General features: G+C 42.5%; 1 protein-coding gene across 3 annotated transcripts in view; it reads right to left on the bottom strand.

Annotated features, from left to right (window-relative positions):
* Positions 1 to 11,876: 11,876 nt before the first annotated feature.
* Positions 11,877 to 17,313, bottom strand: part of LOC129341348 (thyroid adenoma-associated protein homolog) — a 34,279-nt gene continuing 28,842 nt past the window's right edge. For 2 of the 3 annotated variants that reach the window (XM_054996491.1, XM_054996492.1), the window contains exons 27-31: positions 17,002 to 17,234; positions 15,907 to 16,083; positions 14,573 to 14,845; positions 13,923 to 14,128; positions 11,877 to 12,406 (exon numbers count right to left, since the gene is read on the bottom strand). In XM_054996491.1, coding sequence (XP_054852466.1) covers positions 12,120 to 12,406; positions 13,923 to 14,128; positions 14,573 to 14,845; positions 15,907 to 16,083; positions 17,002 to 17,234 — 1,176 coding nt within the window. In that variant the 3' untranslated portion in view covers positions 11,877 to 12,119. Of the gene's footprint in view, positions 12,407 to 13,922; positions 14,129 to 14,572; positions 14,846 to 15,906; positions 16,084 to 17,001; positions 17,235 to 17,313 lie in introns of those variants that run through there. The other variant, XM_054996494.1, reaches the window with a different exon arrangement.

The raw sequence follows: 17,313 nt of genomic DNA, 5'->3' as shown, positions 1-17,313 counted from the left end.
TGGGTCCTAGATCTGTTCTTATCTGACCACCTTAGCTGAATTGTGCAGTTGAATTGTGTGAACTCCACCCACCTATCATATTGCATGATGCTGGTGACTGAAGACCTTCTTGTTTCTTCTTAGGAGAATGTTGTTGTTCCTCCTTGCCCCTGCTCTAGTCCCTGTCTTGTTACTTTAGCTTCCTCTGTGTTCCCTGTCACATTCTGCACCAATTTCAAGCTTCTAGTCCTCACTTTTTAAAGCAATGTCACTGACTAGATCTCCTCCTATAACATACATGTCAGTTTTGCTCCTACTGAGAGTCCATGTGGTTCAACTATTGACAGAACACCTCCTGACCCGCTCAGCAAAGAAGTTCCTTGGGTGATGTTGGGCTATTCATTCTCCCTCACACTAATGTACCTTGCAGAATTGTTGTGAAGATAAAGCAGTGGAGGGAACAACTATGTATATTGCCCTGAACTACTAGGAAGAGGGGCAGGATAAAAATGTAATTGATCGATACTCTCTCTAGAAATTCATTTTCTTTTTTTAAATTAAGAATTTTATAAAATAAAAAATACAAAGCATAACAAAGCAGTTATCCAAACACTAACCAAACCAAAAAAAACAGCTAACAAACAAAAATAACAAAACATACAGACAAAACAAAAAAAGATCAAAGAAGAAAATATATGCTAAAAGAAGGCTTCCAATTTTCTCCGCAACAAATATAAGTATCTTTTTCAATTTTTCTCTTACTCCATGTTGATGATAAAAGCTCTCTTTTTTCTAATGTCCAGATTCCTTAGTCCATAAATCCATAAATCATCAAATCATTATTTCATGTAAAAAATCTATAAGGGGTTTCCATTCAACAATAAACAAACGTATTGTCTACTCTCTGAGCAATGAAGTAAGTTTTGCCATCTTTGCAAATTCCAACACCTTTATCAACCATTCCTCTGTAGCAGGCAGTGTTGGACTCTTCCAGTTTTGTGCATATAATAGGTTTGCTGCCATAATCATATATAAAAACCTCTCTCTAGAAATGCATTGATTGTGGACAGAAGCAGCCATGTTTGTTGCTTACTTACAAAATGGATGCCCAGTTTTAAGGGCAAGGGATATGTGAGTGAGGAGGCTAGAACGTTACGTTACTCCTTTCCCTGGTGCCTTACCTCCCTGCCATAGCCATTTCCCTGCCGGAGAGGTGGTGGTGATTCTGAAGTGACACAGTACAGCAACATAAGTGGTTCAGTTCCTCTCACTCATGCACAAGTTTAATTACAAATAATTAAACACATGGCTGTGGGTGGTTCAGTTTCCATAAAGTAGCTCGAAGCTCTCCTGTTGGGAATCTTAATAAGGTCTCTTCAGTAACCTGAGTAAGGACATCAAGTGAATTTTAAAAGTATCTTTTTAGCCACTGCTGGCTGATTATTACTCCAAAGCAAGCAAGTGAATTGTGGTGGAGTAACCAACTCTGTGTTTGCTGTGTTTCCCTGCCTAGAACATTCTGGACTGCTGCTTCATTGGCTGGCTGCCAGGGCTCTTGGATGCAGGAGTCTTTACAGGAGAACTGTGAGTGTCCTCAGCATTCCTTCATCTTTGTATGATGTTCAGTCAAGCTGGAGGACAATTTTAAAAGACAGAGAGAGAGAGAGAGAGAGAGAGAAGTATCACGTTCCGCTGCTGGTTTCTAAAGAACAAGCTGAAGACATGAAGGGAGATACCAAATGCAATTTTCATGCCAATTTTTACCTCAACGTTGCTACGGTTATAAACCCACATTTTTTTTCTTTTATATTGTCCTCTGGGCTGTGTATTGTTTCAAATCATCAGAATGTCTCATTCCCTCTCTTAAAAAGAAGAAAAATAATACCTCTTCAACACTTTGTCAACTACCTCTGGCGTTGCAGGTAAAATGGAAGATAGTTCTTTTTCTGCTTTCCGCAACGATTTCCATTATCATTGAAGGGAAGAATCAAATGGCAGCTGCCCCCTTCTTGACGTCTTTTAATCAAAAACACAAGAAGCGGAGATTTTAGAGTGCTTTTTTGTTGCTTTATCCTTTGTGATACATCCCAGCAAAATCTACAGGACTTAAATGACTCATTGTCAGCAATCTCCCCCTGCCCCTGCCAAATAAACAAGATTTAAATATGCCTAACTTCTTTTTATGTCCAAAGTGTGTGTTTCTAATGCAAAATGCATTCTAGAAGGCCTGGTTGCAGAGCTCTTTCTAAAAGCCAAACAGGAGGGATAGGAAATGATGTCATGACTACTTTCAGCTATACAGGAAGTGATGACAGATATTTTAAAAAAAGTATTATTGAGCCAACTTTTTCAAAGGAAGAGGTAACTGTGCATGAAGTACCAAGTTCAGCACTGATTGTCATTTTTAGAAGTCAGTTATGCTATAGGTGTTATTTTTAGAGAAGCTATTAAAGAGTTAAAATTATGGCCTTTGCTAGATGTTACTGGTGTTTCCTTTTGAGTTTGAGGTGTCAAATTAACTTTATGGGGCATCATTAGTGGATCATCCAGATGAAAGCTATAGAACTTCTGCTCCAATGTGCATTTATTACATGTTGCTTCTCTTATATAAGGCAGAAGGCTGTACTCACTGCAAGTTAGGCTTGTTCCCTTGCTCCAGGGGAGGATGAGAATTTTCAGCGTGGGAACTTGCTTGGATTAAATGTACAAAATCACTGTCCAGATCTTTGACAATGAGTGAACTGTGTCCACGTGTTTAAAAATTAAAACCTGTCTAAGAAGCAACCCTCCTGTACATAGTGAATAGGTAATGGCAGAACATGATAGAATCTCTTTGGGTATGCGAGCATACACAACCAGTGCAAACAGAAACGAATGTTTAACATTCCTAAGAGAAGTAAGCCCATTGAAGTCAATGGGCTTAGAAGGGTGTAACTTTGCTTAGGATTGCAAATATCCCCAGCATGGTACTTTTACAGTGAAATCCTAAGCAGAGTTACTAACTCTCTTTAGAATCTCAGTGTTTTATGGAACGTGATTGTTCAGCATGGAGTATTGCACCAACTTAGTATACATGAGGTAGACCTAACATATTTTCTCCATGCCTCGTGCCTCGTATGCTTTCTAGCTGGTATGTAAGATGCAGAGTTGCCAGAAAGAAAGAACAGCTTTAATGTCTACTAGGCATTAACAATCTGTTTTCCAACTTCCCACGTAATTAAAATGATAGGTTTTAGATTCCCTTGATTATTCTGCAGTTATGTCCCATGACCCCCCCTTTTGTTCCATAGATATGGTTCATTAATGGCTGTATTGTCCATAATTTGCCAGATTATTTTTTTAGAATTGACAGCCTTAATGAGTGCCAAGAGAATTCGGTCACCGGCTTCTTCCCTGTAAAGTGAAAAATGTATTCCTCTTCCTTTCATTGGTTGACTCCCCTTCATTGCATGAATGCCTGCAGAATAAATATACATATAAAATAGGAACCCTTATAAAATTCTTCTTGTCTGAATTCTGGAGTATGGAATAACTTGATCTTTTTTCTGAAAAGGAGGCAATGCATTAGAAGCTGTCCTCTGTTCCATTTTTTATTTCTGAATTTTGTACTGAGTATTACGCATGTGTTACTTGCCACAGGTTTCACTCCCCTTTCGTACGGTTCAATTAATTCTTTATAAGTCTTAAGCTCCAACAACTCTTGAAGAAGCTTTATTGTGCAATTACTTTTAAAACTCATGATGCTTCTGTTGAATGCACTTCTTTTTTAATTTAATTTTTATTTTATTGAAACTAAAAGGGGATACAGAAAAGAAGGGGGGGAAGGGAACAAGCGAAACAGATATGTAGCTATGTGCTACAAGGATTATTAAGATACAGAATAAAAAATCATAACCTTTATAAATATTAAAATAGTGATTAGAGTAATAATTAAATCTGTTTAGTATATATTTTTTCCAATTAAACAACCCATAAAGAATTCATACCTATTTATACTCATTATATTAATAATAATAAAAGAGACAAAGAGAAAGAAAAAAAGACAATCGTTCACAGTAAGAACACTTATTACTTAATATAGCTAGTTGTCTTATCCTCTTAGAGTATTAAGATAAGTACTATTAACAATTCTAACCTGTTTCTTCTCTTTATCTTAGAAAATGAAAGAAAATTCTTTATTTCCTCTTCACTTATCTTACCTTTTACCTATATATTACTTAACAGTGTTGACTTTTTACCTGTATCTCAATATTATACCATTTATTCTACCAATTATCTTTATATTTCTAATTATCCTACCTTCAAATTATAAAATGTGTCAATATACAATCATTTTAAAATTTACAAGACTGAAACAACTTATAAAGGTTATCCATGATATAAGCGAAATATTTTCCCCATTTCTCTTCAAATTCTTTAATTGGCCTATTTATGTAATTCGTCAATTTTGCCATCCCCACGTATTCTGCCTGAACGCACTTCTTGATTGCTCGGCAATCACAATGAAACCAACTATATCGTTTGGTTTCGCTTGGTTGATGAGATTCTTTTTAATGAAAAGTGGTCTAAACAAATCAAGTAGCTCAGATGAGTTGGTTAAGCCAGCAGAAACTGAGTCCAACTACAGAACCTTCTTAACTAAGGTGTTACAAGAAGTGGTACCCATTATTGTTCGGGCTTTGCTGCTAGAGTTGGTACTCCAGCGCAGATGACAAACATTATTGTTATTTTGGGAGTGTGAATAACTTTGGGCTGGAGCAGGATATTGGTCAAGAGGGAAATCCATAAGAAAAGAAACAGGTAGATGATCGCTTCCTAAGTAATCACAAAATTTTACATGTTTGAAGTGGAGCGAGAAGAAAGTCTATTACACTAGCTCCTTGGGGGCCTTTCATATGCACATGGATGCATTCATAAATGTAATGGACTCTAAAACTGTAACAAGATTCTTTTTCTGTGGTTTTTTTTATGCTCAGGAGTGTATGTAGGCATCAGTAAGACACAAAGGACTGGAACTGGGAGGATATGATCCATAATATAAACATCTGTCTAGCTCTCCCAAAAATGTGAGATGAGAAAATAGCAACTTTTCATGTGGTGTATAAATCCTATGACGAAGTTTCTCAGAAATCATACCTGTCTCTAAATAAACACAACGGGAGAAGATTTTTAAAAATTAATCTTAAAAATACTTTGCAAATTAAATAGTTACACCCAGGTATATTGTGCAGAAGGCTAAGACACAGTTTAAAGGCAATGGCAGATTGATCTAAGATACTAGCATGGGTGTACTTAAAGCATTTGGGGGACCACAGAACGGCTATTGAAATTGACATGGACAACCACCTCATCTGCACTGCATTATCATAGTCTTGATCTTGAGGACTTTACAAGACCTAATTCTCCACGATAAATAAATGTTAATAAAAGCAATGTGCTGGCTTTCAAAAATCTTGAAATCTATGCAACTGCCATATAAATACATATGCATGTTTATGATATCCATCTGCATGACTTTATTTCTTTTCCATTCTCATTGTTCTGAAAATATTCCTCTCTCTCCAAGCCGTGAAATCTTTGTCATTTTGTTTTTAAAGCAGCAGCAGAGCAGCAGGAAATGGCTCAAGCTTAGCCAAGAGATGGGCCAGATGTCCCAAGAGGCAAACCCCAGTAAATTTGTAGCCTGTTGCACTCAATGATGGGGAAAATTGGATGAGTTTGTGCTGAGGTGGGCCCTGTCATCTGGCAAGTCTTTTACCCCATGGGGATCCACCACCCATTTAGAAGCGTTAGCTCAGCCCCCCTCCCCTTTGTATACGTACTCATTAATAGTAGCCAACTGGCACCCAGGATTTCGACACATGATGCTTACTGATTGGTGAAGAGACGCAGCAATGCTTAAACATTCTGAACTGCTGGCTTTTATGCCTCTAGCAAGGACTACTAAGGGAGTTTAAAACTTCCCATTATTGCATGCTTAAGTCTGAGATTATACACAAATTGTCACTCCTTGTATCTGCATTTCATTGTGGAAGTATATTTGCATGCGTTTCTTGCATGCTATTTTCTGATTGGCTAAGGGCAGAACAGGTGTGGTTCCACGTTTCTTTTTCTTGACAGTTTCTTTGAGCAACCACTGGGCCTTGAATTTATAGGGAGGATTGGTGTGGAGAGAGAGGGGCTGTATTAGGCTTTTCCCTTACATTGTTTTCCTGCTAAAATTGTCAGAGCGATGCTGCTTTTGCACCAGCTGGGGAAAACATATAGGTGCTTGTATTGGGCAGGTGCACCCTAACAGGCCCAGCAGGAGCAGTCTTAGGATGGAAATACGTGTGACTAAGTACCTAGGGATGCTCAAGTGAACCTCATTTCATGTGTCCCTCTTCCAACTTGACAGGCACTCGCTTGCACAGTCACACTTCAGTTTGCTCCGCATGAATATATTCATGTGTTCGATATCAGTTCCTCCTCAACTGCTCAAAGTATCCCAGTTTCCCCCACCTCCACATCTCTTCCTTGAAATGCAGATCTTGACACTTTCTCACACCTTAAAGAAATGCAAATTGGCAAGTCTAAGGAGCCTACAATACTTGTTCTCGCAGCGAAAACAGAGCTGAATTGGCGCTCTGCCCTCCGGACTCACTTGCAGATGCAATCGTACAAAGGAACAGTGAATAGTTTTGGCAATATATTTCCTTGCTTTCCTTCTTAATGTGTCAAAAATCAAAGAGAATGTTTACAAGGCCCATTGTCCTCTGCCATAGAGGATGCTATTAGGAAATTCATTCACAATACTGATTTATTGATCTATTTATTTATTTAATTTTTAACCCGCCCTCCCCGCATGCGGGCTCAGGGCAAGGTACAACATTGATTAAAATACAACTTGAAATCAGTTATAAAAACAGATAAAATACTGTGCCCCTTTCGGGGCAACCAGCGTGGTGGACTCTCCATACTCCTTGTAGAGGGAGACCAGTGGAAGGCTCGGCAATGATGGGCTAAAATTAGCCTCCACCATATGCCTGGTGGAACATCTCTGTCTTACAGGCCTGCCTAAAAGATACAAGATCTTGGCGGGCCTGAGTGTCCTCCGAGAGAGAATTCCACCAGGTTGGGGCCAGGACCGAAAAGGCCCTGGCCCTGGTAGAGGCCAGCCGAGCCTCCCTGGGGCCAGGGACCACCAGTAGATGTTTTCCAGTTGAACGGAGAGCTTTCTGGGGCACATACAGGGAGAGATGGATCTATCTAAACAATAACAATCCCTTTTTGAGTTGTCGGTCAACAATAATTTGAGCATTGCTTCATTTGTGGTGATATTTTGGATTATAGGCCAAATCTCAGTAACGCGGAGTCTCTCTACATGAGATATCTGACATGTGAAGAACATGTGTTGCAAGATGCAATGGTAATCAGGAAGGTAGTTTAAAAAGATATAGCCAGCAACAGGGCAATGGCTTTGCTATACACTGGAGCTGTGTGAAAGGGCTGTCAAATGCCCAAAGGGAAACTTCAGCCCATTATAACCTCGCCAGGTCTAAGCCTGGCTCTGGAAGGCAGCTCCAGCCCATTTCCATTCCTCACTGTCCTCTGGTTGCGATCCCACAGAGTTTTAGACTGGAGAGGTGAAACTGACACAACCTTCAGGGAGATGAAATTAACAAAACCTCTGTGGAACGATCTCCGCTGGCTCTGTCTTTTTAAACTACCCTTCCCAGATAACATTGCGTCTCCCTACATTTGACAAATCCGCACCAAGGCTTCTCATGTAGAAAGAATCATGCTTAAATCCCCTTGAGTGGGAGCTAGTGAAGGTTATAAACAATATTAGTGTGATATAATCAGAAAACTTTGCCAGTAGTTTAGCTGCTGTATTTTGCACATTTCTGAACAAAGGCAGCCCCACGTTTCAGCCATCCAAGTGCAGGCGGTATGTAGTGGGCGCAGTGGGATCCAGCTCTCAGTTTATTGCTCAATCACTTCAGAAATAAAAAGCAGAGAATTCTTCCATCCAACCTGCTGTGATGCTTGAACTTCCCAACATCCTTGCTAATGGAGCCACACAGCACATAATTTGTGTGATGAAAAAGAATACCTGCTGCGATCATCAGATCACCACTGAAATAATTAAAAATCCCATCAAATGAAGGGCAGGGTGAGGGTAATGAAAGAGGGGCTTTTGCTACATACGTGGAGCAGATTTCCAGTTTTTGACGTAATTTTAATAACTGGCAAACTGGTAATTGACATGGAGGACCCACCGGCAAAAATACGTTGATTGTTCCGCTTTTAATTCTTTGGAAATCTCTCTAACCACGTCTGCTTTACATCTAAGGGGGTCCAGGCTGTTCCTTTGATACGATTATATGGTAAATTAATTTGACACACTGAGTCTTGCACTGTCCTGGCTTGCTGAATTTCCAGATGCTCCAAATTGCACTTGGTACATCTGAATGGCTGCAGCTGATTGGCAGCAGAGGAAAAGTTCACGTCCCTCTGAATCCTCAACGGCTGTGTCCAAATAGCCGGCACATTGTCCCCCTTAATGTTCTCCCTAAGAGCAGATGTTCTTTGAGGACTGCTGGAAAGGAAATTTTAGATGCCTAAGATGGAGATGGGGAAAAGAACAACCTTCTATTACAAAACAAAACACAGCATCTGTATAGTTTTAAACCATGTTTATATACATATTTCTGCTCACTAGAAGGAAATAGAACCTAGCCACAGAGGGAAGCATTTGTAGGGGAGCATTGGCCAGCGCACGAGAGGTTAAGCAATCCTTCCTGACAAGCCTCCTTTGAATATGGCCCCACTGCCACACATTCTTGTTATCCATCAAACACAGACAAAATACAATATTAAAAACATATATAGTTTCATAGCCTTCCCATAATTTATTTTATTTTTTAACATTATTTATAGTCTGCCTTTCTCACTGAGGCTCAAGGCGGACTATACGGCGTAAGCCAAATACCATCAACAGGATGGGACATCTGATAAACTAAGCAATGTCTGAAATCTGAAACAAAGCATTTAAATAAATTAGTTCTAATATGAGAAGCAAAAATTCAGAGAGAATTCTGGAGCTGAAACATTTGCAGTAACATGACACTTTGAATGATACAGAAATTACATAGAAGGAATGTACTTATGTCAACAGACAGTATATACTGTATGCAGTAGTGCAGTCTACAGTTCCTGTCCTTTTATCAAAACATTTTGTTACAGCACAGCTTTAATTACCTGAGTAAAAAAACCTCTCCTGAATAACTGTTTTGCAAAGTTTGTGGAAAGCCAGGAGGATGGGAGCCTTCCTGACTTCATCAGGCAGGTCATTCTATAAGGTAGTGTCCACAATGGAGAATGCATGCATACGGGCAGTTGTTTGATTTTGCCCAGTTGCAGGTTGACACCTGCAGAAAGCTATGCTCACATGAGCAAAACCATTGTGGTGGAGCATAGGGGGAGAGGTTATCATGCAGGTGGGAGGGACTAAGGCTATGAAAGGCTTTGTGTGTGATAACCAACACCTTAAATTGAGTCCGATAACTGATGGGCAGACAATGGAGAGACTGCAGAATGGGATTAACATGCATGTTCCATCTAGCTCCTGATAATAGCTATGCTGCAATGTTCTGCACCAACTGGAATCTCCAGCTCAGAGAGGAGAAACCAATGTAAACTGCATTACAGTACTCTAGTCTCAGTGTTATCGTGGCATGGATCCAGGTGGCCAGATCTGCCATATCATGGTAGGAGGCAATCTTCCAGGCTAGACTAAATTGGACGTAAGCATTTTGCAGCTACATTGACTTGTTTTTTCAGTAGCAATGCTGGATCCAGTATAATGCCTAGGCTCTTAACCCAAGACAGCAAGGGTCAGTTGTATCTCATCAAAAGTGGGACACGCAGCATCCTTTGAGATCTCCACCTTTTTAACCAGCATCACTGCCAGTGCCATCTTGTCTGGGTTGAGTTGCAGTTTGTTCACGTTCAGCTGTTTGACCACAGTAGTCAGGCAATGACTGAAGACCTCTTCCGTATCACCAAGGGATTTGGATAGACAGATACAGAGCTGGGTATCATCCAGTTCCAAAGCTATGAATGATTTCTCCTATAGGCTTTACATAGAGGTTGAGTAAAATTTTGCCCTGTGGAACCCCACCAGATGGCTCCCACACTGAAGGTAACTGGTTTACAATGGCAACCCTTGGAATCCAATTGATGAGGAACACTTTAAACCAGTCCAAGGCACATCCCCTGATACCTGTGTCTACCTTCGAATGCCTCAACAGGATGGAATGACTTAGAAGAGCCAACTAGCAGATCTGTAAGTTTCCCTCATCCCAAAAGCCTTCTGGAAGAGAAGCATTTCAAAAATGTACTTCAAGGTCAGCTAGGAGGTGGCAAACGGATGTCTTTGGTGCTACCACTGAGAAGGCCCTGTTCTGTATAACCACCCACCACGGTTGGGTACATGACGCAGGACCCTCCAAAGATGAGTACAGGCGGGCTATAAGGGAGGTCCTTGGGGAGCATCATCCGAAGAAATTTTGAAATAAGGCATGCTCCAATATGTCACAAGTAATCCTCTCTGTATCTAATAGTAAAGTGAACCAATCAGTCATGATGAAAGCAGCAAAACCAGGCCACCCACCTCGTCGGGGGTTCTCGATACTCAGAGACCACCCCCAAGACTGCAGAAAAGTATGATTTTGCATTATTCTAAAGTGAAGCTCAAGACAAAGTTGGAAACCCCCGCTTTGCCACCTGAGGCATTTAAAACAAAATAAACGAGTTCTAATATGACAAGCAAAAATTCAGAGACTGTTCTGTACATACTGACAGTTTCACCAAATTTTATCTCAATGAAAATTCGAGGCAGATGCAGAACTTCCGGCATGAACAAAACCCTGGAAGAATTCCCTGGGGAGTTAAACAAGATGGAATGACTTAGGACAGGAGGTTCACATTCCTTGTATGAAGTTATTTTATCTGTTTATGGTGTATTAGTGCCCTCTGTGGGGCTAACAAAAATATTGCACTTTTTGTACATTCTTCATGAATTCATAAAGCAATATAAGGCACCAGGACTCATTTCGAGGGGGAACGCGCAGGAATGCAGTTCCAGCAGTTCCCCAAAGAGGTCACATGTCAGGTGGCTTCGCCCACCTGACTTGGCCATTTTGGGCCCATTTCAGCTTGGATTGGGGCCGAAATGGATCAGGCCTCTGACAGGTGGTGGATCACTCCCCCACTCAGCAGTGGCCCGATCCTGACCATTTTGGGCCCCTTTTTGGCCATTTTCAGCCCCTTTTTGCCATTTTGGGCCCAATTTCAGCCCTCAATGGCCAGGACTGGGTCCAAAACAGCCAGGATAGGTGGTCAGGGGATGTGGCATATGCAAATCAGTTATGCTAATGACACACTTCTGGTGATGTCAAGGGGCATGGCATATGCTAATGAGTTATGCTAATGAGTTCCTCCAGTTTTTTTCTACAAAATGACCCTGTAAGGCACTATATGGAAATTGAAAGTAAAACAGGCCCCACTTGCTTTTTTACAGTTTAAAACAATGTAGTAAATTTAGTATTTCTAAAGCTCCTCAAATGGATGTATGGCTGCTGATGGGTTTTGTACCACTGACTGACAGCTAAGATTCCTATTGATGTTTCATTGATGGGTGTTAACGAGAGGAGGTGGCAGAACTTTTTTTTTGTGATGGTACTTGCCAGTACAAAGTACCAGCATCTTCTGGAGGGAGCTCTCCAAAATCCTGAGAAGGGAATTGGTGGAAATTTGTGCAACTCCAAAAAAAAGGGGCAGGGGAGAAATATTGATGAGGATTTCAGAAACATCCCTAATTAGTAATGAAGAATGGGAAGCCACAACCAACCTGATTTTTAGTTATTTATTTTAAAAAATTATGCCGCCTTTCTACCCAAAGAGGATCCCCAAGGTGGCAAACATGAAAATATTAAGGTCTGCAGTCATTTGTAATTGGTACACACGCCAATACAAAACAGTTTCTGAATCAGTGCCTTAACAGCTGCAGATCTAGACAAGAAGACGTGTTTGGAGATAAACAGAGATGAGTTCTGTTGTCCCAGTTCTGTTATCTCCATCATGGTGGAAAGTTCTCAGTGATCCACTGAAAGACATCCGAGATGTCCCCATCCTTCCATCTGTTCTATCTCCACACTGACTGTCGGTGTCATCTCATGCAGGGAAAGCAGCTTCTGTGCCGCCAAAATGGCATTTTTCAGGTCTTGGGAATTGTACTGGATTTCTTCAATGTTGGGTTGCTGACTCCTTTCCAGCATCTCCAGCATGTGGACCGCAAGGACGGCCTTGACAAGCAGGGCTGTGATTGCAATGTGCATCTTTGGATTTCCCAGAGCCTTCAGGTACAAAGAAGTGCTGCCATCTGCAACAGGAGAGAGAAGTTAAGCGCTAGTAAAACCAACATCATATTTAGTTTTATTTGTCTGAAGGCTTGAAGTTCAGGTTGTCTCCTACGAAGGGTTTCACAGCAAGTGAATGGCATAGGGGAGAACGCCTGGACATGCATGCTGTAGAATGAATACTAATCTCAGGGAGGAGCTGTGGCTCAGTGGCAAGGCATCTACTTAGTATGCAGAAGGTCCCAGGTTTAATCCACAGCACCTCCAGTTAAAAAGATCAGATTTTATGTAATGACCATGGCCTGAGACTGTAGACAACAGCTGCTGGTCAAAGTAGTCAACGCTGACTTTGACAGACCGATCGTCTCATTTAGTATCGGGCAGCTTCATGCGTTCATGTGACCAAAGTCACATGAACAGCACATCCTTTACATGATAAAGGCCCAAGTTCAATCTGTGGTGTGTCTGTTTCGGGCTGGGAAAGACTCTTGGAGAGCTGCTGTTGGCCGACAATAATGGGCCAGAGACACCAATCCTCTGAAGCTAGGCAGCTTCACACATTTCTCACCTCTGCTGTGAGATGTGCAATGCACAATGGAGAGGGGAAGGAGAAGGTCATCTAGTGTGACAGTCTAGCTAAAGAACTGGTGCACAATTTAAAACAGTTCCAATGGGCCACTGCAGTCTGTAGCATTCTGTCATGCCTCAGGTGGGGTGAGCCACCTTATGCTGCCACCACTCTGGGATTTAGGGTCCCTTGGGAAGGCCCAGAGTACCCTCCCAACCCTTTTGACCTCCGCAGCTTGGCCAATAAACTGGCGTGAGGACCCAGCAGAGTAACAACAAACAAAAGGGTTTATTTACAAGGAGGTCAGTTAATATCAAACAAACGAGCAAGCAAACAAGCAGCAAGGTGCATTAGCAACAATCGATGGGTGAAAGCAAAATAACCAAAAGGCCCTCGCGCGACCGAACTCCCTGTCCCTCTGTCTGCCAGGCCTGTCTTCTCACCCTACTTGGATGAGGGCCTTTCTCCCTAGCAGAAACCTCCTCTGGCCTGCTCCCTGGGAGAAAGCACACCCTCCCAGACTTGTATAGCACTAGCCCCCTGTGTTCTGATTGGCCAAAAAAGGTGCTAAAACAGCCCAGGTGCTCCTGGGAATCGTAGGCAGGCCTACTCCCACTGCTAACAGGCTTCTGAGGCCTTGCTAGGCCTTCCTGGCACAGCCAGATCATGACACATTCCATGCCCCAACCATCTCACAAACTAGAAGAGGTAGCAGCTCTTCCAGTGGTGTGGGGAGGATGCTGTGGGAAAAAGAACAGCAACTCATGGTTTGCTGGAGCTGTGCGCTGGGTGCAATTGGAATGCTTTTGGGTATAAGGTGTCTCTTTCTCTTTTGGGATCTGATGTGGGGAATAGATCTGGTGCCTTGAAGATACAGAATCATCTCAAGACTCAACCCCTAGTTTCCCCACCGTCCTTGGAGGGAACAACTAGTGTTTTGGGCGGGGTGGGGGGACCAGATTGTCACACACCTTGGCTCCACCATCCCACGCAGTGTTGTAGGCTGGCTAAGAGCCTGGGCCCGGTGGCTTTCAGCCAGCATTGAAACGACTCCCAAAGTTTGGAGGAGGTGGATGCTCGGTCAAGCAACCAGAAAAGAAAAGGAAGCAACGTTCTGGAGAGGACAGCTGGCTCTGCATAAACATTTGGCTCATCCTCTTTATACAGGCTGACAGCTCTGAAAGGGAGGAGAGAGAAAGGCACATGTTAAAAAAAACCAACATCATATTTAGTTTTATTTGTCTGAAGGCTTGAAGTTCAGGTTGTCTCCTACGAAGGGTTTCACAGCAAGTTACGCACTGGAGCAGGGCTTGACTCACGTGCAGGAGGGAATGCCTCGGCAAAGGGCCCACTACACTTTTAGAAATGCCTGTGTTAAAAATAACCCAGCTTTTAAAAAGATGTCTGTTGGCTGATCAATCAGGCACACCAAAAGGCTCTGTAATTAGTTTAACCAATTAAAAATCCATTCGGTTTGGCAGCCCCAGGAAAAATGAAAAGTTAAACATCTGTGCTGATTCTGCAGCAGCAACATCCACCTCCTATCTGCCCACTGCCTTTCTGCACTTGCCAGAACAATGCCGGTTTTTCCTAAGATGCCACACCTCGTCGTCTTGCTCACCCCTTGTCCTCCAGTTCTGCCAAGGCACTGCTGAGATCGGTGGTGGGGAGGCGACGCACCAAAGATGCAAATGTTTCTGGGCAATCCCAGAACTCTTCCAGCAGGAGATGAAGCAAACCGACCAGCCCCTTATTACTGTGAAGCAAAGCACAAGTGCCTGGAGGGGGAACCTCCAAGGGCTGCCGCTGCGCCACGAGGCTGGCAAAGATGGAGGCTGCGAGCCGCACTTCCCGGTCTTCGTCTTGGAGCAGGGAAATGGCGACGTCTATCAGGCTGAGGAGGAAAAAAGTGAGCACAAAGGGTCATTTGGTTGGTGCCTGAAGACAGAGTCTCACACTGGTTCTAACGTTGTCCACCTGCCCTGTGGTTCAGAGCAGTTCAGAGGATGGAGTGCTGGATGTGAGAGAACTATGTTAATATTTTACTTATTTACTTAAATTATTCCCTGGTTTTCTCCCCAATGGGGGACCCAAAGGGGCTTACTTGGTTCTCCTCTCCTCCATTTTATTCTAACACAGCCCTGTGAGGTAGGCTAGAATGAGTGTGTGTGATTGGCTCAAAGTCACCCAGCAAGCTTCCATGGCAGAGTGGGGATTTGAACCTAGATCTTCTAGGTCCTAGTCTGATGCTTTAACCACCAAGCTGGCTCTCATATCCAAAGCAGAGGGGAGCTTAAGTTAAACATTCCTTCTCAAATTCAGTTCTCTTATCTGTAAAATGAGAATAAGGGGGACTTAGCTCACTGAATTATGATAAGGTAACAGAAGCTAGTTATTTTCCCAAAAACTTGTCACAGTTGCTTCTAATCCAGTAGCCCATCATAGAGAATACAAAGATATACTGGCTGAAAAAAGAGAAGTGGCAACATCCAGATTTCAGTTCTGTCAACCAGGACGTATGAACTAAGTCACATGAATCCCCATGCTGAATACAAGTTGCAGCCAATCAGCAATCATATTTTGGGCATGATGAGACCATGATATCATGTAGTCTAATCTCATTTGGCCGTCTCCTGATGCTACTAAGGAAAATTGAGCACAGAGTGAGCATCCCATGTAGGTCACCTGGATGGTCCTAACCTATCAGGGACCACGAACAAAACGAACATGTTTGTAGTCTACAAATTGCTGGAAAAGTTTATAACCGTAGTTATCCTGTGCTTAAGGGAAAGCCTGTGACTTCCTGCAAAATGCACTCATATTGAGATGGTGGCAATACTAGGATGTATTTAAATTAGGCAACCAGCTAATGAGCTGACAGCTCTAAGAGAAAGGCAATAAGGATCCTCAAAATAACCCAAAATCCGCTTACCACCGCAAGGATCATTTACATACCGGACAGCCATGGCATGAAGGGATTGGCCTGAGTTTTCTCGGGCCCTCCGAACCAAGCCTGCTCCAGCTATATTCAGTGACTTTGCTGCAGCCATTCTCAGCACCTCTGAAGAAAGGGGCTCACTGCATCTTTCTATGACGACACACCACCGTTCCAATAAAGCAAAATCCTCAAAACTGTTCGAAAAGGAGACACAAGTTGCATTTAGGCTTCAAGAACAAACCTGAGTTTGTCACTGACAGATGCTTGGTGAATTACAATGCTTGCACACCCCCTTGTGTGGTGTGCTGAGTGTGAAGACAGAAGCCCTCAACTCACTGCAACATGTTGTGATGTCAAATGCAGGCACCTTATCAAACAGGTTTCTCTTAACCAGGATTAAATGGTGGTTAAGAATCCAAGTCACCAGGAAAGAAACAAACCTCAATTTGTTATGAGACTTACATTTGACATCACAACCTACTGGGGCTTGGCTGCAACTTCATACCTCACAAGGGAAGGAGGGAGGGTTAACTAGTTTTGTGTTTGTCTGTCCGTAAAAAGTAAGGTACAGAACCAATGTTAAAACAGGGAACTTCTGGATCTACCAAATCCCATCACAGCTACAGACAGGAAGAAAAGCCTCAAGTAAATCAAAGACCTGTTAGTTATAGCATCTTGTTCTAACAAGGTCCCTCTTTTTTCAAAGCCTTCTAAGTTAGTGGCCCTCACTGCATCCCGTAGCAGTGAGTTTCATACGCTAATTATGCATGGTGTGAAGCAGTATTTTCTTTCCTTGAGCAAGTTACGCTGGGAAGTGGTGATTGGTCCAAGGTCACCCACTGAGAGTCAGGGCTGAGTAAGGGATCTGAACATGGGGTTTCCCAGGATCTTCTCCAAACACTTTCACTACTGTCTTGAATCAATTTTATTGCCTGATCCACATTCTTTTTTTATCCTGGGCTAAGCACCCATTCTGTCCTGTTCCTGGCATTTCACCAGTGTTTGTCTTTCATTATCCACTGCAAGAACCTCTTAACACCTCCCTCTCATTCTCATTTCGGATGCCTTAAATACAATGGTCAGTTTTGCAACTTGAACAGCAACTGACTTACCTTGCAGTCAAGAGTAAAGCCAGAACAGATAGCGCCTGACATCGGAGATCTGGGCTGAGATCATCACTTTCCGCCATAGACAGCAGGATTCCCTTGCTCTCTGCGCACGCAGGACCCAATGGCTTATGGGAAACAGGCAGACCCCGACTGCTGTTGAGATGCACAAAAGCCTCCAGGTACAACTTCAGAAACACACGGTCGGTTCTTTCTTTCAGTATTTTCTCTAGTTGTTTCTGATCCACAGGAAGGAATATTTATTTAGAGAAAGTGAGAAAAGAGGGTGGAAATTGAAAAAAAAAACATCTCCACCTG

The sequence above is a fragment of the Eublepharis macularius genome, chromosome 13 (assembly GCF_028583425.1).
Source record: "Eublepharis macularius isolate TG4126 chromosome 13, MPM_Emac_v1.0, whole genome shotgun sequence".
Classification (NCBI taxonomy): Eukaryota; Metazoa; Chordata; class Lepidosauria; order Squamata; family Eublepharidae; genus Eublepharis; species Eublepharis macularius.
Note: the sequence above shows the minus strand (reverse complement) of the source record. Positions and strands in the feature narration are given on the sequence as shown.